We start from the raw sequence: 21,101 nt of genomic DNA, 5'->3' as shown, positions 1-21,101 counted from the left end.
TATGGTCAAACCTGAAATGATTAATACCCCAGGCAAATTCTGACTTCAAGTTACTTTTATTCTGTTTTTTTTTTTTGCTTTGTTTTTTTGGCTGGAAATGACACAGGCTTCTCTCATAGGATAATAATGTGATATACAAGAGGCATCGTTGTGGTGGGAAAAAAATCATCTGCTAAAATATTTTAAAATGAATTAAATTCATTTATTTCCTCAATTTCACACAATACCCCATAATGACAATGTGAAAAAAGATTTTTTGAAATTGTTGCAAATTTATTAAAAATAAAAAACCTGAAAAATCACATGTACAGAAGTATTCACAGCCTTTGCTGTGAATTTCACCTGTGGTCAATTCAGTTGATTTGACATGATTTGAAAAGGCATACACCTGTCTATATAAGGTCCTAGGGTTGACTGTGGATGTTAAAGCAAAAACCAAGCATGAAGACAAGGGAAATGTCTGTAGACCTCTGAGACAGGATTGTCTCGAGGCACAATGCTGGAGAAGGTAGAAAAATTTATGCTGCTCTGAAAGTTCCAATAAGCACAGTGGCCTCCACCATCCATAAGTGGAAGATGTTTAAAACCACCAGGACTCTTCCTAGAGCTGGCCGGCCATCTAAGCTGAGTGATCGGTGGAGAAGGGCCTTAGTCAGGGAGGTGATCAATAACCCGATGGTCACTCTGTCTAAACTCCAGCGTTCTTCTGTGGAGAGAGGAGAACCTTAAAGAAGGACAACCATCTGTGCACATTCCACCAATCAGGCCTGTATGGTAGAGTGGCCAGACGGAAGACTCTCCCCGCATGAAATGTAATTGAACTCTTTGGAGTGAATAAGAAACGTTACGTTTAGAAAAAAACAGGCACCGCTCATCACCAGGCTAACATCATCCCTACAGTGAAGCATGGGGGTGGCAGCATCATGCTGTGGGGATGTTTTTCAGCAGCAAGACCTGGAAGACTAGTCAGTATAGGGGGAAAGATGAATGCAGCAATGCAGAGACATCCTGAATGAAAACTTGCTTCAGAGTGCTCTTGACCTCAAACTGGGGCGATGGTTCAACTTCCAACAGGACAATGACCCAAAGCACACATGTTAAAATATCAATAGAGTGGCTTCACAACAACTCGGTGAATGTACATGAGTGGCTCAGCCAGAGCACAGGCCTAAATCCTATTAAACATCTCTGGAGAGAACTGAAAATAGCTGTATAGCGTCAATTCCCATCCAACCTGACAGAGCTTGAGAGGTACTGCAAAGAGGAATTGGCAAAAATTGTGTGCAAAGCTTGTGGCATCATATTCAAAAACACTTAAGGCTATAATTGATACCAAAGTTGCATCAACAATGTATTGAGCAATGGCTGTGAATACATGTGATTTTTCAGGTTTTTATTTTTAATAAATTTGCAACAATTTCAAAAAATCTTTTTCACATTGTCATTATAGGGTATAGTGTGTAGAATTTTGAGTAAATAAATAAATGTAATGCATTTTGGACAGGGCTGTAACATAAAAAAATGTGGAAAAGCAAAGCACTATGAATACTTTCCGGATGCACTGTATAGTTGACAGTCTGTCATTGTAGAGTTGGGTGGTATGACCAAAATTCTGTAAAAATCACTGGTTCACCAATGTCTTTACTTCCTTGTCAGGTCACCAGAATTAATAACATAATCAATATTTTTGGGAAAACTAACCCCTTAAGTCGATTTCGATCGGCTACAAAAATGGGTCCTAGTCTCGATCCTTGAGACATGCTTATTAGCTATTTCCTGGCTGATTTCTCATTTTTTAAATCAGAATAAAATAAATGAGTGAAATGAAAACATCAACATTGTCTTTCCCTCCACAGTTTGTAATATGTCAGTTCACTCAAAGTCCTTGGCCTTGATCTTAACTTTCAGAAAAGTATTCAGAAAATGTATTATTTCCAAATTAAATGCAGATTCCCCCATTACCTGTAGAAGTTCTTCATTGCTGTTGAAGCTGGTGAGTGATGAAATGCTCTCGTAAGGCCACCTGTTTATCCCAGGCATTAAGAATCCCTCGATGTTCAAGGTCTCCGAGTGACAGTGTGTGAGGATGAACCTCCTCAATGTGAGCCTTTACCCCTTCAACACTCACCGAGTACTGCTGTTCTCCACAAACCATACACACCAACAGCGGGATGACAGGGTCCAAGTCCATCAGGTAAACGTTTCTCCATTGGGCCTGTGATAAATGTCGCTCCGTTGCAGCGTTTAGTGCAAAGCTTGACTCCTCTTCTAATGGAAAAATAGTTGTAAAATTAATCACCCAACAATCTTGATATGTAATGGAAAATTTGTAATAAACACTACCTTTGAGTGCAGTCTGGCAGGACACATCTGAGCAGTTAGGATTTTCTGAGTTTTTGCTGTTTGGAAGAGAAATTAACAATAATTTTGATTAAAAAGAAACAACAACTATAAACTAGTGTTCAAATGTTTTGAGTTAGAAAAAATCATAAAAATACAAAGTTTGTTTATTTTTTTAAAAGTTTTAAAGTGTTTATTTTTGAGAACCTTAACATATTAATCACTTTTTTTATTATGCGTGAAAATCTTTAAAAATAAGATAATTAAAGGGTCTATATTTGAGAACTTTAACATATTAATAACTTTTTTAATATATGTGAAAAGCTTGTAATTAAAAAAAAGCGAGACCAGCTCTATATAGTCTTGTCTTTATAAATATAATTTATAATTCATTTATAACAGTGTAATTTTAAATAATGAATCAGTTTTTAAAAGATAAGAGACCTTTTAATATATTATTAAAAGGTCTAATGAAGTGCTTTGAAACGTGCACATTTTTTATCCGATGTTTGATGTAATCTCAACTGCAAAACAAAAAGAAAGAGACAGAGTAGCTCCTCCCCTTCTGAAAAGCAGCCAATAGCATTTTGTTTTATCACAGCTCTGCCAGGGAAGGCGTTTGAGCTCAAGCACATCAAATGAAAGTCAAATGAGAAGCGTCTTGACGGGTGATAAGGCATGTCAGATACTAAAGAGCATTTGAGTCAAGATTTGATGAGAAACTGAAGTATCAGGTGATGTGAATGAAACTGTGGATCCATTTAGGCCAGGGGTGTCCAAACTCGGTCCTGGAGGGCCAGTGTCCTGCATCTTTTAGCTCCAATCCCAATTAAACACACCTGAACCAGCTAATCAAGCTCTTTCTAGGTATACTAGAAACTTCCAGGGAGGCGTGTTAAAAGAAGTTGGAGCTAAACTATGCAGGACACCGGCTCTCCTGGACTGAGTTGGGATACCCCTGATTTAAAGAGACAAGCAACAAACTTTACATATTTATATCAGTTTTATATCTATAAAACTTAAATTTTCTCACTGTTATGTACCAAACTAGCTTATAGATATCTTTGAAGAACAACATACTGATACTAACATCTAAAAAATTTTATTTTAATTTTAATGAACCCTTAAAAACTTACTGACCTTGATATGGTAGGGTACATTGAAACAAAACATAATATAATATAATATAATATAATATAATATAATATAATATAATATAATATAATATATAATGTAATATAATATAATACAATATAATATAATATAATATAATATAACATAACACAACATAATATAATATAAATATAACATAATATAATATAATATGATATAATATAATATAATATGATATAATATAATATAATATAACACAACATAATATAATATAAATATAAAATAATATAATATAATATAATATAATATAATAAACATCATATATGGTGGCTTGAAAGTAAAAATTAATACATTTAATTACTTAACTAAAAATTTTAGTCAATTTAAGTAAGTACTCACCTCTGAACTACTGCTGAGCAGAAGCTGCTGGTGTTCTGACCCTAGAAGGTTATCAAAAAAGAAAAAAGTAAGGATAATGTACAAAACATATTATCTAAACATCAGATAGTCACAGAATGGCAATAACAAATATCAAAGAAACATGGTCATTTGGGTTTTTGACTAATATCTTATATGCAATTTGTAACAGCTGTCCTTCAATGTCCAAAGTCTGCAAAGTTGTGAAATAAAAAAAACTGCATGATAAATATATTGTCTCCTAAAATATAACCCTAACATGTCATGTTGTGAAATCTTTTGCCTGTTACCTATCTACATAGACATGATCAATATAATATATTTGCACAATACTTCTCTGCCTATGAAGATGTAGGAACACTCACTCACGTTTCATTTCAACATGGACAGGATCAATTATTTAAAATAGCACTCTTCAGCAGAGTTAGCTTAAGAAAGGGAAGGTTTTACATATCTTACATACCTTTACATACCCAATTCAAAACGAATCATTGAATCATTAAAAATGTATTCTGAAATAACAGAAATTACATTAATAATACTGTTTTTTGACCTTACATGCATTTAAACCTGATGTTTGCTTCACCTGTATGTATGTACCTAGTAAAGGGCCAGTGTACATTGGACTAAAAATAGGAAAGTGAAAAAAAATTTTGATTTTCCCTCAAGTGGTCCTTTATAGGTTTCTTTTTCTGTTGAACACAAAAGCAGATAGTTTGAAGAATGTTGAAAACTATAAACCATTGATATCCATAGCAGGATCAAAAAAATAATATGGAAGTCACTGGCTATAGGCTTCAAAAAATCTTCAAAATACCTGCTTTTGTGTTAAACAAAAGAAGGAAATTTACACAGGTTTGAAACAAGTGTACGGGGAGTAAATGATCACATGAATAAATAATGTGAATAATGATGAATAGTTTTTAGACATTAGTTTTTTTACAGAAAAGTTTTCTAGAGAAATCATGCAATTTAACCATTAATCCCAGCCAGGGAATTTAAGAAACTGGGGGGACGTAACAGTGAGTCCCAATTTCCTTCCAAAAAATGCAAATATTCAAGTCAGTTACTTGGTTTCAAATCTAAAGTAATAGCATGCATAATGTAGACATATTACATGGTAATTTCTCACACATGCACACAAACACACATACCACCATCACTATCACCACCACATTATTCTGACCTTTATTCCTGTGCACAGACATGCCTACAGGCACCAGGGCCCCACACAGGGCCTCTGCACACTGCCCCAAGTTAAAAGAGGCCTCCAAAATGCTCCGGCAATATTCCGGTGCTGAGGTATGACTGGGGCCCCACGTGGGGCCCTCTAAACACTGCTCCAATTCAAAAGAGTCTACCCCCTTACGTGCCTGTGAAATTCTGCTGCGAGATATAGCTGGGGGCCCCAGGGGACATAAAGCATGCAGTGTTATTATTACAGGGTTTTGGTATACTGCGATGTTTGGTTTTCAGTACATAATCACCCTCATGCAATTCCAACCTGTATGACTTTCTTTTTTCAGTGGAACACATGAGAGGTATTTTTGGAGTTCGTACAATGAAAGTCAATGCGGTGTTTGATTTACATGGTTTGGGCAAATACATAAATACAGTTAAAGTCAGAATTATTAGCCCCTCAAAGTATTAGCCCCCTAGTTTATTTTTTTTCCCCAATTTCTGTTTAACGTAGAGATTTTTTCACCATTTTCTAAACATAATAGTTTTAATAACTCAACACTAATAGCTGATTTATTTTATCTTTGCCATGATGACAGTAAATAATATTTGACTAGATATTTTTTTAGATATTTATTCAGCTTTATTTATTCAATTTATTCAATATTTAAGTGACATTTAAAGGCTTAACTAGGTTAATTAGGTTAACTAGGCAGGTTATGGTAATTAGGCAAGTTATTGTATAATGATGGTTTGTTCTGTAGACTATTGAAAAAAAATTGCTTAAAGGTGCTATTAATTTTTACCTTAAAATGGTGCTTAAAAAATTTAAAACTGCTTTTATTCTAGCCGAAATAAAACAAATAAGACTTTCTCAAGAAGAAAAAATATTATCAGACATACTGTAAAAATTTCCTTGCTCTGTTAAACATCATTTGGGAAATATAAAAAAAAAAGAAACAAAACAAATTCAAAGAGGGCTAATAATTCTGACTTCAACAATGTGATCATTCATAGAAGTTACATCACAGGCTATGCAATGTTGAGACTGTTAGTTAATCTTTTTAAATATTGTATTTTTATATTCTTGAAGATTGTTTATTATATGATTGTTTATTATATTTTGTACAAATGCACTCCTCTACAGAATCATAATCATCCCAATTTATTGAAAATTGTAAATTATTACCAAATACTTATTCAACTCATCTAGTGAAATTGTATTCATAACACAATATATATAATCGCAGAAAAAAAAAACATGGCAATGTTTGATTTTCTAATATCATGGAGCCATAATCGTGAGTATGTATGTATGTGTGTGTATATATATATATACACACAGTTGAAGTCAGAATTATTAGCCCCCTTTTGATTTTTTTTCTTTTTTTAATATTTCCCAAATGATGTTTAACAGAGCAAGGACATTTTTACAGTATGTCTGATAATATTTTAACTTCTGGAGAAAGTCTTATTTGTTTTATTTCAGCTAGTATAATAGCAGTTTTTAATTTTTTAAAAAACAATTTTGGGACAAAATTATTAGCCCCTTTAAGCTAATTTTTTTTTTTCGATAGTCTACAGAACAAACCATCATTATACAATAACTTGCCTAAATACCCTAACATGTCCAATTCACCTTATTAACCTAGTTAAGCCTTTAAATGTCATTTTAAGCTGTACAGAAGTGTCTTGAAAAATATCAAGTAAAATATTATTTACAGTCATCATGACAAAGATCAAATAAATCAGTTATTAGAAATAGGTTTCTAAAACTATTATGCTTAGAAATGTGCTGAAACAATCTTCCCTTCATAAAACAGAAATTGGGGAAAAAAAATAAACAGGGGTGTTAATAAGTCAGGGGGGCTAATAATTCTGACTTCAACTGTATATACACACACACACATATATATATATATAGACAGTTGAAGTCGAAATTAATAGCCCTCCTGTAAATTTTTGTCTCTTTTTCAAATATTTCTCAAATGGTGTTTAACAGAGCAAATTTTTTTTCACAGTATACCTGATAATATTTCTTATTCTAGAGAAAGTCTTGTTGTTTTTATTTTGGCAAGAATAAAATTTATTTTGTAATTAAAAAAAAAAAAACATTTTAAGATCAATATTATAGGCCCTCTTAAGCAATATTTTTTCAAAAGTCTACAGAACAAACCAGAACAATGACCTTGCCTAGTTAACCTAATTAACCTAGTTATGCCTTTTAAATGCACTTTAAGCTGAATACTAGTATCTTGAAAAATATCTAGTAAAATATGATGTACTGTCATCATGGCAAGTCAAAATAAATCAATTATTAGAAATGAGAATTAAAACTATTATGTTTAGAAAAAAATCAGTTAAACAGAAATTGGGGAAAAGTATACAGGAGGCTAATAATTCTGACTTCAACTGTTTATAGTTTAAAGTTTGAAAGGACATAAGGATGAGTAAATGATGGGTGGTTGTTTATCCTGATAGCGAAAAGCACATCAGTTTGCCCAGTGCAGTCTAAACCACAGATTGGTTCGACAGATTTGTCACACGAATAAACAAATGCATGATCTGTGGGTTCTGCTGTGTGGGCATCACAATCACAGCAGTGCTGCACTTTGGTCTGGTTTTGCTCTCAGCGCAATCTGTAAATGAGGGGGATGTGTCCAGCGTTCCAGTTGTTCTCTTCTCTGTGTACTTTTTTAATAGTTCGTTGTGTCTTTCATGCTAAACAAATGCTGAATTTAATGGTCCCTTTACAATAAGGAGTTATTAGTTAATGTAATTATTAACATGAATTAATAACGAACAATACTTGTACATCATTTATTAATCATAGTTCATAGTTCAATCATAGTTCAAGCATTATTCATAGTTATTCATGAATCATAGTTCAAGCATTATTTAAATATAAATTCATGCTTTTTAACATGAACTAACAATGAACAACTGTATTTCCACAAACTAACATTAACAAGATTATAAATACTGTAATAATTATATTGTTTATGTCAGTAAATACTGGCAACCCCAGATTAATAAAGAGACTAAGTCGAAAATAAAATAAATACATTAACTAACATTCACCAATACAATCTTATTGTAAACGTTACCAATTTATTTAAACAAAAATACTAGTAATAGCCTACTGTGAAATAATACTGCAATCATATGATTATTTTAAAAACATTCTATATATGAAGAGTTCAGATGCAAAACCTCTAAATCCATCAGACCTCTTTCTTGTAACTGAGCATTTTCTATCAGGCTCATATATTTAGGTTTAGAAGTTTCATTTTATATGTACAGTAATGATAAGGTTATTAGCTGGTAAATAAAATAACTTTTTTTCAAAAATGTCACTTTAGACAATTCTTTGGTTTTTAACAAGGTAGATTTCCCTTTCGTCAAAACCAGCTAAATCCATTTGTGCTTCTTTTGCAAAAACCTCTAAATCCACCTACTGAGTCAAGACAGTGTAATTAGTTGAAAAATCACCAAACATGCAATTAGAAATTATTTTACCAATTATAAAGCACATTACACATACCACCTAAAATACATAAATCTGTCAAGAAGTGGTGGTTCATCCCGCTGTGATAAACCAGGGAAAAAGCAGAAGGAAAATGAATGAAATCTGTCAATTAAGTGCTTTAATCAATAACATTAAAACTGACATTAATTAAATCTGAACAATCTGTTGTCATTTCTAATATTTGGGATTTAGATTTAATGTAAGTAGAGCAATGTAAACATTGTAAACTAAGCCTCTTAGATTCAAATAATGTAGTGTAAAAACATTGTGTAAAAAAATTGTGAAATATCAATATCTGTGCATTGTCTATTGATATAAAACGCTTATCAGACGTAAAGGTAATATGAAGTAATATAAATAATGTTACATTTTATACAATATAGCTATCTTTTTAAACAACAGCTTACATTAGCTAATAAAACACAAGGTAGGCCTACTGGGCAAAAAGAACATGCAATTTTAAAAGCTGTCATGCATTCATTCCCACCGTACATAAGGTGTCTTGGTCTCTTGTTTATCCTCATAGCATCCATGTGGGATAAAAAAACAGCATCTTAACTTCGCCTTTCGTGAAACTCAGTTGCCGTTAAATGTATAGTAAATTGGACTCATTCAAAGTAGCGTTGCTGTGCAAAAAAAACGTTATGAATGCATGTTACACTTCGGACTGTACAGTGTGTTTTCTTTTTAAGTCAGACAGGCTCATCCAGTTCATCAATCTCCATCTTTTAAAATTTAAATTGGAAGCGGAATAAAACAGTCTCCTCATAAAGCCGGCATATCATTGCGCCTTACATTGAAAAAAATTTGATTCGATTCGCGCCTTCTGATTGGTTCTCAGGATATAGTGGCTTTTGCTGTCAAAGGCAAGTGGCGCTTAGATGCTTTTGCCAACAGTTTTTTTCTGAAGGCGCTGACGCTGGGATTTAGTTGATTTGAAGCAAATTTATTTGTTGATGTTGACATGCCTAAAGCATTCCCTTAATGTCATTAGCTTATTTTTTGCGGAAGTCACGTTTAGCGGCTTTTGCATCTGAACTCTTCATGTCTTATTACTTTCGATGTTGATTGCTGCTTAATATTTTTATGGAAACAGTGATACAGTTTATTCAGGATCCCTTTATGAATATGAAGTCTAAAATAACTGCATAAATCTGAAATCTTGTGCAATGTCATTGCATCCTTGTTGAAGACAAATCTCAATGTCTTTTTAAATAACTTCAATGAGCCCAAACATTTGAATAGCACGGTACATAAATTATATTAAACATAATATAAATTTACCTGTGTAGCCTGGCTATGTGGAGTAGCCATCATCTGGTGTAGCTTTCTCTCAGATTCTGCTTTTCTAGCTCTCTGCTCCTGTTTCTTGATCCTCCATTGCATGCGTCTTCTGCGTATGACCTCTTCTGAATCTTCTTGTGGATTTGGGGTTGCCGTTATTTGGCTTCTGTTGGTTCTTGATTTATTTGAAGACTGTGTCTGCAGACCTGCTACAGGTTTAGTGCAACGTCTTGCTCTTTTCTGACATGGAAACAGTCTGCATGTTGAAGTGTCCTGGGAAATATCTCGCATGACAGTTGTGCTGGGTTGTTTCTTGGTGGGAGTCTGAAACAGGAGCAAACATTACAGAGCTAACAGTTGCTGAAAAAATATTACACATTAATTATATATAGTGCTCAGCATAATTACGTCCACCCCATTTTGAAAATAAATATTTGTTTTTTATTTCTCAGTGAACATAAGCAATGTATTTTGGTGCATTTATACAAAACAGATTTATTAGCCAGATATGTTTATTAAAATAATATTTCAGTCACCAAACATATTTAGAAATTTAAAGATAATACAATTCAATTCAAGCTAAATATTTTTAATCACAACCTACAAAATTTCAACTAATTTTTTCAATGTTTTTGCTTCTCTTGATTTTTCCTCCTTTTTAAATTTTGTATTTAATATTTTTCTATAACATGTAAATTGTGGTTACCAGTTTTTGGACCATTATTGTAAGTTATTTTGTTATAAAAGCTCCCGATTTGGCTTCAGTACTGACTAATCTAATGTATATGCACAAATATAATATTTTATAGCTTCCTATTAAAATATGAATTTAAAAGATTTGTGAGGGGTGTACTTATATATGCTGAGCACTGTACTTCATTACATTAACTAATGTAATTTAATTTCTTTCTTCCCTATATGTAAATTACTTCAAATAACTAAAAGGATGTGGACATTAAAGGGTTAGTTTACACATAACTATGTTATTAATTACTCCCTTTCATGTATTTCCATCCCCTGAGAGATTCGTTCAGCTTCAAAAGTCAAATTAAGATATTTTCGATATAATCCTATAGACAGCAATGGTCCCAAGACATTTAATGTCCAAAAAGGAACCAAAAACATTCTCAAAACATTCCATGTTACCTCAGTGGATAAACCGTAATCAAATGAAGTTCCAAAGAACAATTATGTGCGCAAAAAAACGGACCCTTTTCAATCCTTGAAAGTTGAAAGAAGGTCGCTGGTTCGAGCCTCATCTGGATCAGTTTGCGTTTCTGTGTGGAGTTTGCATGTTCTACCCGCGTTCGCTTGGGTTTCCTCTGGGTGCTCCAGTTTCCTAGACAGTCCAAAGACATGTGGCACAGGTGAATTGGGTAGGCTAAAAAAATGTCTGTAGTGAATGAGTGTGTATGGTGGTTTCCCAAAAATATGTTGCATTTGGAAGGGCATCCGCTGCGTAAAACATATGCTGAATAAGTTGGCGGTTCATTTTACTGTGGCAACCCCAGATTAAAAAAGGGACTAAGCCGAAAAAAATGAATATATATACACATGCATAACATGTAGATATCTATAATCCTGGACCAGGCCATATCTTGAGCAGCTGCTGTGGTGTTTATGGAGGACTGGTTCCTGTAAGACCCCAATGACAGACGAGTCTTTGCATTGATCCTGAAGGACCAGCCTTTACACCAGCAGGTGACCTCTCCAACCTGCAGTTTCTCCACGATGGACCTCCAGTGCCCTCCAGCCTCTGGCACCTAGACTGCAGCTCTGCACATGAAGTTTGGCCAGAGGAGAAATGGTCGTGCCCAACTGAGCCTGGTTTCTCTTGAGTTTTTTTTTCTTCTTTACTTTCGCTAATTGGTAAAGTTTGTTCCTTGCCGCTGTCGCCACTGGCTTGCTTGGTGTGGGACTTGTGGAGCTGTGCATCGATGGATTTGCTCTTCAGTGCTTGGACTTTCAGCAGTGAAAATTAAACCACACTGACCTGAACTAAACTGAACTTCAACTCTGAAAACTGAACTGACACTGTTTCAATCTAATACAATCTTCTATTTTAAGCTACTTTGACACAATCTACATTGTAAAAGCGCTATAGAAGTAAAGATGAATTGAATTCAATTGAATTTGTTGTACTCTCCCATTCACTGCGCTCTAAGTTTACCTAACTATGACGACTTCCGCAACTGAGAAACATGAAAAGGCTCCATTTGATCACCAAAGTCTCCTCTGATGAACATTTAGCATAGGCCAGTGGTTCTCAAACTTTTTTCATCAACTACCACCTCAGAAAAAAATTGTCTCTCCAAGTACCACCATAATGACCAGTATTACAATACAGTAGCTAGTAGGCCTACTTAAGCACCCACAGCTCTGCACAGTTCAAAAACCAGGCAGATAAATTCCTATTATTAAGAACATTTATTATTGTCAGCCACTTTAAACATTATAAATAGTTTAAACATTAACACTGTATTTTGCTTACAAGGAAAAAACAGGCAAAATAAAATGTCAACGTTTTAATTATATGTGCTTTTAAAAGTTAAATAAAAATGGTTGGCTACTGTTCTTAAAAAATCAAAAACTCCTGACTTAAATGTAAAGTATTAACATATAGTAGCCTATTCATCAACCTGGAAATGTTGCTTGGGCCTCATAAATATAGGCTATATGTCATCATATTCATATATAAATCATTTGTGATAAATTTTGAAATATATCTTGCATGTATATATGACATATTTGATTCCTCCGCGTACCACTAGAAGGAAGCCCGCATACCACTAGTGGCACAAGTACCACAGTTTGAGAACCACTACCATAGGCAATACACTGTATTTACCATTAGAGTAAGCAGCATGAAACACCAGCATCGTATTGCCTGCAGACCTGACACAGAAGACACAGGCAAACAAATCTGATCCACTGAAGTCACATTGAATGTTTTGACAAGGTTTTTGGTTTATTACCTAAACTTTGAACTCTCAGGACTGATCGTCTATGGAGGGCCAGAGAGCTCTTGGATTCCATGTAAAATATCTTCATTCATGTTCTGAAGATGATTGAAGGTGTCAGGGGATTTAAACAACATGAGGCTGAGTAATTAATAGCAGAATTAGCATTTACGGGTGAACTTACCCTTTACAGAATTTAAAAACTAATATCAATGCAACCCACCTGTAGAGCCAGCCTGCAAATAGCTGCTTCTTTGTTGGCCTTTCTGGCCCGCTGTTGTCTCTTCATCAACCGCCAATACTCTCTTTTTCTTTGAAGTTCATCACTTTCACCAAGCCCCTGCTCTTGCAAGGCTTCTAAAGGATAGGACATCATGAGATCTGCCCTATCATCATTAAACTTCTTCATGCTTCCACACTGAGCCTCTGGAGAAAATGTACTGCTTTCATCTGCAACCTCTTCACAGACATTATGAGATTTATGATGACTGGTGTCTTCAAGAGATGATGCTCGAGGGCTCATTTTGACCACTTTAAAGCTTGTTTCTGCAGAGATGTCACACTCTAATACGTCTTGTTGTAAGGTAATGTCTGGCTTTGTATCTTCAGTCAACTGAACAGGCTCATTTTCACTCTTCACATGCATTTCGATAGCATTATCTTTTGGTGTGCCAACTAATTCCTCCAGAAGCTTCTTCATAGATGCCACAGCCTGCAGAGTGGTGTCTTGATGGTCCACAGCTGTTGGAGGATCAGCGGGTGTTTCTTTAGCACCGATGCAGGGATTCATTTCTGGGATGGAAAAGACAGCATTTATAGAGGGATAGACGTGTTCTTCTTTTATTGGAGTTGGCGTAGTGGTTGAGAACTCACAAACTGTAGTGGAAACAGATGAAGTAATAATGTGCCTTTGGTTTGACTTCTTGTTTTGCTCTCTCTGCTTTAACACTAAAACCTTGGATCTAAGCAGACCATTCCTAAGTCGAGCAGCCCGCTTAGCCCTTTGCTCTCGTTTCTTGATCCTCCAGTACTCCCTCAAACGGGTGATTCTTTCTTCTTCTGTTAGGGTTTCTGGCTGATTTGTGATTGACGTACTGCTCTTAACTGCATCTCTGGCTAACCTGGACTTTACCAAAGAGCCTTGATGAGGGTTAGTAGAAAAACTACATTGAGGAGAAACTAGCTTAGTGGCTGGTTGAGCATATGAATATAGGAGAGAGCCTACTTTACTCTTTACAATCCTTTTTGTACAGGAAAAGTTGTAACTTACAGACAGAGAAGCCTCAGGAGAACCCTTTGAAATGGAGCCCATCATAGTCCTGTCATCTCTGATAAAGCCACCAATGGTCTGTGAAGAACTTCCAAGTGCACTTGCTTTGCTTGTTTGAACACACATCTGTTTGACGCTGGCGTGATGGGATCTCATTTGATGCTTCACTGTATCTCGTTCCTTTAATCGTGCTTTCATCACCATAGCTAGCCTTGCTCTCTGTTCACGCTTTTTAATTCGCCAATACTCCTTCTGCCTGGCGTGCTGATCCTCTGGAGACTCAAATCTGGAAGCACCAAGAAAGGATTTCCTCATTTGCTTTTGACGTGTTTGAGTATGCGCAAATGTTGGCACTTTGGATTTGTTGAGAGGTTGGATGACACGTGAGGATGGTTGCAAAATACAAGAGGATAAAGATGCATGGTTAAGTTTTGTGCCTTGAATTTGTTGTTTTCTTGTCCGAAAACTATACAATTTTGCTCCTGATGGCTGTTGATTGATGCATATGGGATTCACGGAGTTGAAGTTGATTCCTCTCAAAGCTTTACTGTAAGCAGGAGACAAAGCGTGTGTGATACCAACACAGGAAGGCAGTGCTTTTCCGAGACTCCCTTCTCCTTCCCTGGCCAGCCTCGCAGCCAGCTTTGCTCTTTGTTCTCGTTTTTTAATGCGCCAAATTTCTCTGCGCTTTGCAGCGGTCTCTTCTTCAGTCATAGTCACTCCAGCGTTGTGCTTTGAAGCAAAGGCACCTGTTCGTCTCTTAGTTTTATGACTATTAAGGATTTCATAAGCTTTACATTTTGAAATGTTCAAGGTTTTGAGACAGTTCTGGTTGCTGTGCACTGGTAAAACCACAGATGCTTGTTTTTGCGGACACATTGCTAATTGCTTGCCATTTAGGGTTGACGCTCCTGTTTTTTGAGCACCAGTCCTCATTGGATACAACTCTAAGCATGTTGTCGGTGCCAGATGGCTTGTAGGGTTGGACGTCTCAACTGTTTTAGCATCTGTGTTTGATGACCTTGTTATATTTTTACTGCCCTTCATGGAATTGGTGCTTGTTTTTTGGATGTTTTGAGGCAAGACATGGTTGAGCTTAGTCTTTTGAAACCATCGATCATTTTGGCATGGCACTGAAGCAACATTTCTCTCAGACACTAATAGACCTGAGTTGAAGGAGTTTTTAGAAACTTCAGCCTCCTCCAGTTTGCATGAAACGTCACAATTACGTAGAGGAAGACCACAACTAACTCTGGGAATCTGCACGAAGGGTTCATGCCTACCAACAGACCTGCACAACCTCAGGTTTTCATCGCCAATCTTTTTTTTGGCAGATGACTTTCTTGCCCTCTGCTCTCGTTTCTTGCTCCTCCAATACTCCCTTTTGCGAGCGAGAGCTGCATCATCAATCTCACTTGATGGTTTATAATGTCGTTTAGACGTAGTCTTTCTGGACATGCTTGCGCTTTGGTTACAACATCATCAAACTGCTGTTTATTGTCAAACACTAAAGTATGTCTTCTTCGGCAGAACAGAACCTGCTCCAAACAGCATTTCTGATCGGTCACATCTTTAATTTAGGTTAAGCAGACTCTCATAGTGTTTCATGTAGATGGATTTTGCATGTAGTGCTTGAGGCATACTGTATATTTTTCTGAAATAAAGTAGGAGTAAGTGACCTGCAGGGGAAAAAAGCACACAGAATTCATAATCAGACTTTAAAAATGACGAGGGAAATATTTGTAAATTATAGAATGTGAGCTAATACTAAACCTTTAGCAGCAATAAAATGAAAATTTAAAAACGTAACTAATTTAAAAAAACAGGGCCATTCTAGACCTCCATGGGCAGGAAAAGGGTGCACATCCAACATCAACTGGGCCACCATACATTTCTCCAACACAACTAATCCAACACAGGATCTACAAATGAGAAACAGTCAATAAGAACAATTTACACAGCATACAATACGCTTTTTTCAAGCGGCCCCCATTTTAAAAAACGAAGCCACTCTGGGAAGAAACCCGGAAGTAAAGGATCAGCACTTTAAACATTGCAACAACATCCTGTTGCGTCAATTTCAAAGTGCAGATGTGGTGTAAACATCACTTTAATATGATTTAGTTCAGTTTCATTTAAACAATTAAAAGTATATTAGGCATCATCAAACAAAACTATAATCTCTGTAAGGGTAATACGCTTAAGTGTGCTCCTAGGCTGCTGTTAACGGCACCAGGTAAACACCGTGGGGACGCTTCCCTGCTTCAGCCTTTGTAACCTGGAGAGCGACAAAACGATGCAGTCCTCTGTAGCAAACTCTCGTGTTATCTGTAATAGCGTTGTCATGGTACTAAATTTAAAAAATGTCCATTTCCCACTAACATTTAAACACTTTGATAAACACTGCTTATTTGCCATAGTATTCACCAGTTCTCAACAGAAATTACTGTGATTGGCCGTGAAGGTCATTAGTTCACCGCTTGTCACCCCGAGTGCAAACACAGATACACAGACACTGGAGCGTTTTAAAGCTGCAAACATCAGTCAAATCATCTGTTGATCGCTCGTCTGTGGTTGCACCCTGTAAGTGAAGTGCAGTGAACTGATGACCTTCATGGCCAATCACAGTCATTTCTGTTGAGAACTGGTGAATAATATGGCAAATCAGCGCTGTTTAAGAACGCGCTAAAAGTGCTTAAATGTTAGCTGGCAATTGAAAGGGATTTTTTCAGTACCAAAATTCAGTATCATGACAAGTCTAATAAAGTGAAAGAATCAGTTCATTAATTTGAGTTTGATAAATGGCATCTAAAACATGCATTTGGGAATGAAAACGTTAGCTAACAAGGGTCATTTCCCCTAACTTCTTAGCTGAAAATGAGGTCCGATATCCCTTTTTATTTTCACTATCCATTCACAACGACCTTCGGGTCACTCGGAAAGCGGTAAAATGTTAAATTTGTGTCACTTCCTCTTCGCTGATAAGATATACAGCCAGGAACACAACGTTCCAGTGTGACTCCAGGCGATACTTCCGGGCTTTTAAAATGGCGGCCACATAAAATCAGTCTATGCAAAATGCAACTAAATCCAACGCATGTAGCTATAAAGATGACAGGTACTGAACAATTATCTATATGGGGAAAAGGAAAGTCTGAGGAAAGTTTTGGGGAATTGTGCCCCACATGCTGTGTCTGAGATACTGAACTGAATTTACAGGAACATCAAGCACTGCATGGCAAGCACCGATGTTCTATTAGTTTAGAACAGGGGTGCTCAACCCTGTTGCTGGAGATCTACCTTTTAACAGAGTTCACCTCCAACCCTAATTAGGACCTGAAACGCACTTGATAATTACAGGCAGGTGTATTTGATATGGGTTGCAACTGATGTGATATCTGCATGAAGGTAGATCTCCAGGAACAGGGTTGATCACCCTTGGTTTAGAATAGGGATGTCCAAACTCGGTCCTGGAGAGACGGTGTCCTGCAGATTTTAGCTCCAACTTGCTTTAACACACCTGCAAGAATGTTTCTAGAAAGCCTATAAAGCTGCAGTCACACTAGACTTTTCTCCCTATTGACTTCCATAAGTTCCAGCCTCAACCACGGCGAATGAAGCTCTGCACAAGACTTTTGGCCAGCGGAGAAATTAAAATGGTCGTGCCCAACTGAGTCTGGTTCTCTCAAGGTTTTTTTTCTTCACTCCCATCAGGTGAAGTTTTTTTTTCCCTCTCCGCTGTCGCCACTGCCTCACATGGTTCAGGATTGGTAGAGCTACGCATCGATGAATTTGCTCTTCAGTGTTTGAACTCTCAGTAATGATTAAATCACACTGAACTGAGCTTAAAACTGAACTGAACTTAAACACTAAAACCTGAACCACACTGTTCCAGTTACTATGACCATTTATGTGAAGCTGCTTTGACACAATCTACATTGTAAAAGCACAATACAAATAAAGCTGAATTGAATTGAATTGAATAAGTGAAGTTTATTCATAAACTAATTTCGAGAGGATCACGTGCTTATGATTTATCACGGCCGGTCTCGCATTTGCTAATCACTATCTTCCAATCATATGAGCCCAAAGCTACTATAAATAGCCAGAGTTTTCGGTTCACTTTATCTTCGTTTGGAAGAAACCCCCCTCCTCCCCTATTCTCTTCCTTTACCTCTGATTGGGCGGCACGGTGGCCCAGTGGTTAGCACTGTGAGCCCCACAACAAGAACACTGCCAGCCCTGGTTCCACAGGACCGGTGGGTGTTTCTGTGAGGAGTTTGTATGTTCTCCCCGTGTCCGCGTGGGTTTTCCCCGGGTTCTCCGGTTTCCTCCCACCATCCAAAGACATTCAACATGCATAACAATCAAGCTTTTGTTTAACCCCTTGTGTTCCCTTAGCTACCGCAGCAGGGGAGTTCTGAGATCCACCGAGCTCAGGCTCCCCTCTCGCTCTGCCAACGGGAGGAAGCCCTGGGCTCGAGGAGCCCTTGAGCTCGGGGCTCTCTCCCGGGACAGCATGCCAAACAAGCTTTTATAAATCATCAGCTAAGTGTGAACTCTTGAAATACGCACGTGAATGCGGCAGACTGAAAACACAAGTTTGCAGTTTGCTTCGTTGCAAAGTTCAAGCTTGGTGAACTCATCCTGCAAAATCGCATTACGTGACTGCGTGAGACCAATCGATGATCAAAACGTGACCTCTTTAAAACAGATATTTATAATATAGACCAAGCTATCGCTTTTTTAAATGTCCAATCATCTTGTTTAATCCAGCCCCTTTTCGCAGCGCCATACAATAGAATTTTGCATGCTGAAACAGTGTGACCGCATCATAAGAGCTTGATTAGCTTGTTCAGGTGTGTCTGATTGGAGTTGGAACTGAACTTTGCATGACACTGGCCGTCCAGTACTGAGTTTGGACATTCTGGTTTAGAACTATGCTACAGAACAAATGGGGACATTATGGTCCAAGACCGTACTTAATATTAATGTATGTGCAGAATATTTCAGTAGGATGCTGTCACTAAAATATGATACTGCTAATTTGCAAGCTGCTTTGCATAAAAAGCAAGAGCAAATAATAATAAATGTAAATATCACTGCCAGAGAGTCACACTATGAGCTCCCAAGTGATGTATCTGCTTTGTTCTTATAGGTCAAATGTATTATGCAATAGGGAAGTAAACAATTGCACTGCATTGCATATAATAAAGCTACTGGCAAAACTACTGACACTTTATATTCAGAAAGCTTACATTTAGTCAATAATTATAATGCAAATCAGTTGAAGAATAAAATCAGTAGATCGCTTTATTAGAACAAAACAGTAGCCTACTATAAGAGTTACTTAAATTTCACATTATTTTGGTTAATATTTGAAGCTTTACAGCCACTTGTCCTGTTTACATTCACTTATTGAAAAAGAGCAGCCTGCGCAATCTGCAAAATATGTTTTTCTGCATTTCACAAAATACAGAAAAACATACAGGTTTGGAGCAACACGAGCGTGAGTAAACATTTGCCTGATTTGCATTTTAATTCAACCATTTGTTTGAGATAGGATTTAATCTGTAGCTAAAGAAAGGGGTTTCTACACAAGTATTAGAACATAAATATTCTAATAATAATCAAATGTGTTGTAAGGTTAATTGTGTGTTAACTGTATTTTTAAAAAAAAGCTCAAATACATGGCAAACAAGTTATTATCATTTTAAATCTCATCTCACAGTCAATATAGCTGTTTTCTATTTCGACCAACACTGGCGTTTTGATAAGAGCCTATAAGTTTATTGATAAACGAGTTAATATAATGTGGAAAAAAATATAAAAAACAGCATCATATTAAAACAAATGTCGTGATTTTAGTGAGCTATCACTGTCTTCAATGTATAACAAAGATAATGTTGTCTTCCTGCTCTGCCCTCGTGAGCTGCTGTTTGCGTTTCTATCGGCTGTGGCGGACAGTCGTTTTTTCATTGTAACGTTAAAAGCACTAGGTGACCTGACGACAAGTTTGTTAAACATGCGTTTGTTTTACCTGGTATTAACATCTAAACTTTCTTTAAGCTGAGATTCAGGACATCGCAGTCTCTTCCTGGTGCAGCTTTTCTTTCTTGCGGTGCCTTGACAACGGAGAAAGTACCAGGATGTAAAGCGTGTGCGTGTACGGAGAGCCTTAAAGCACCAGCGTCCCTTGCTTCCTGAAAACAATTACATTTTGCTTTTAAAATACGTTAGGGATCCGTTGCGGATGACTAAATTAGTATTATTTTTATTTGTTATTATAATATTATAGATTTATATATTGAGAATTTTAAACGACTAGTAAACAATGAGGTAATTTCACGAAAAGGTGCCATTTGACAACGTAAACAAAGAATGGCTAGCAAAGGGTGCCTGACCAACTTCCACTTTGCTGTGCACTTATTGCATTTTAACGAACACCTTGGCTTTCAGTTAAAGCAAAAATTAAACAAATGAAGAAAGGGAAATGTCTTATTTATCATTTTAATTTAATTGAATAGATAAGGATTAAAAATTCTGCCAAATCAATTTAACAATGGCATTCAATTATTCATTCATTCATTTTCTTTTCAGCTTAGTCCCTTTATTAATCTGGGGTCGCCACAGCGGAATGAACCGCCAACTTGTCCAGCAAGTTGCTGTAAGGCAACGTCGCTACCCACTGCGTCAGCCCACATTCACTTATATTACATTATTTATAAAAAGCATACACTTTTTAAAATGGATGCAATAACTATTGACCAATTAACTTCCTTTGCTATAACAGCGCATCCTTCAGATAACAAAATACTTCAAATTAGCCTGAAATTCAATTATATAATAAAATATACATTAATAAATGATTAAAAAATGTATTCAATAAATGCAAGTGAATAAATATATGCAAGTATAAATATAAAGTGTAACTTTTTTCGTCATTACACAATAAGTTCCCCCTAAAAAGTGTATTTTGTTTACAATTAGGTTTATTATTATTATTATT

General features: G+C 36.2%; 2 protein-coding genes across 9 annotated transcripts in view; one reads left to right on the top strand and one right to left on the bottom strand.

Moving 5' to 3' along the window:
- ecsit (ECSIT signaling integrator) overlaps nt 1–21,101 on the top strand; it is a 47,037-nt gene that overhangs the window by 13,076 nt on the left and 12,860 nt on the right. For both annotated transcript variants that reach the window (XR_015494874.1, XR_015494876.1), the window contains exon 8: nt 3,111–3,315. The gene's annotated coding sequence lies outside the window, so the exon portion shown is untranslated. The remainder of the gene's footprint in view (nt 1–3,110; nt 3,316–21,101) is intronic.
- On the bottom strand, nt 38–20,245 carry si:dkey-28a3.2. 7 transcript variants are annotated; one of them, XR_015495425.1, is made up of 8 exons: nt 20,133–20,245; nt 15,866–16,014; nt 13,046–15,771; nt 12,838–12,920; nt 9,863–10,186; nt 3,853–3,893; nt 2,344–2,399; nt 38–2,268 (listed from the first exon to the last, which is right to left on the bottom strand). XR_015495425.1 is itself a non-coding variant. In XM_087260690.1 (7 exons), exons 3-7 carry the CDS (start codon nt 15,548–15,550, stop codon nt 1,976–1,978), a joined length of 3,219 nt encoding a protein of 1,072 aa, XP_087116816.1. In that variant the 5' UTR covers nt 15,551–15,771; nt 15,866–16,014; nt 20,133–20,245; the 3' UTR covers nt 38–1,975. The 7 variants fall into 7 exon arrangements, 4 of the variants coding, with proteins under 4 accessions (XP_087116816.1, XP_087116817.1, XP_087116818.1 ...); XR_015495426.1 differs by having other exon boundaries at nt 15,903–16,014; XR_015495427.1 differs by having other exon boundaries at nt 15,932–16,014.

Source organism: Danio rerio, chromosome 7 (assembly GCF_052040795.2).
Source record: "Danio rerio strain M-AB ecotype USA chromosome 7, GRCz13ab, whole genome shotgun sequence".
Lineage (NCBI taxonomy): Eukaryota > Metazoa > Chordata > Actinopteri > Cypriniformes > Danionidae > Danio > Danio rerio.
This window is presented reverse-complemented; position numbering and strand designations above follow the sequence as displayed.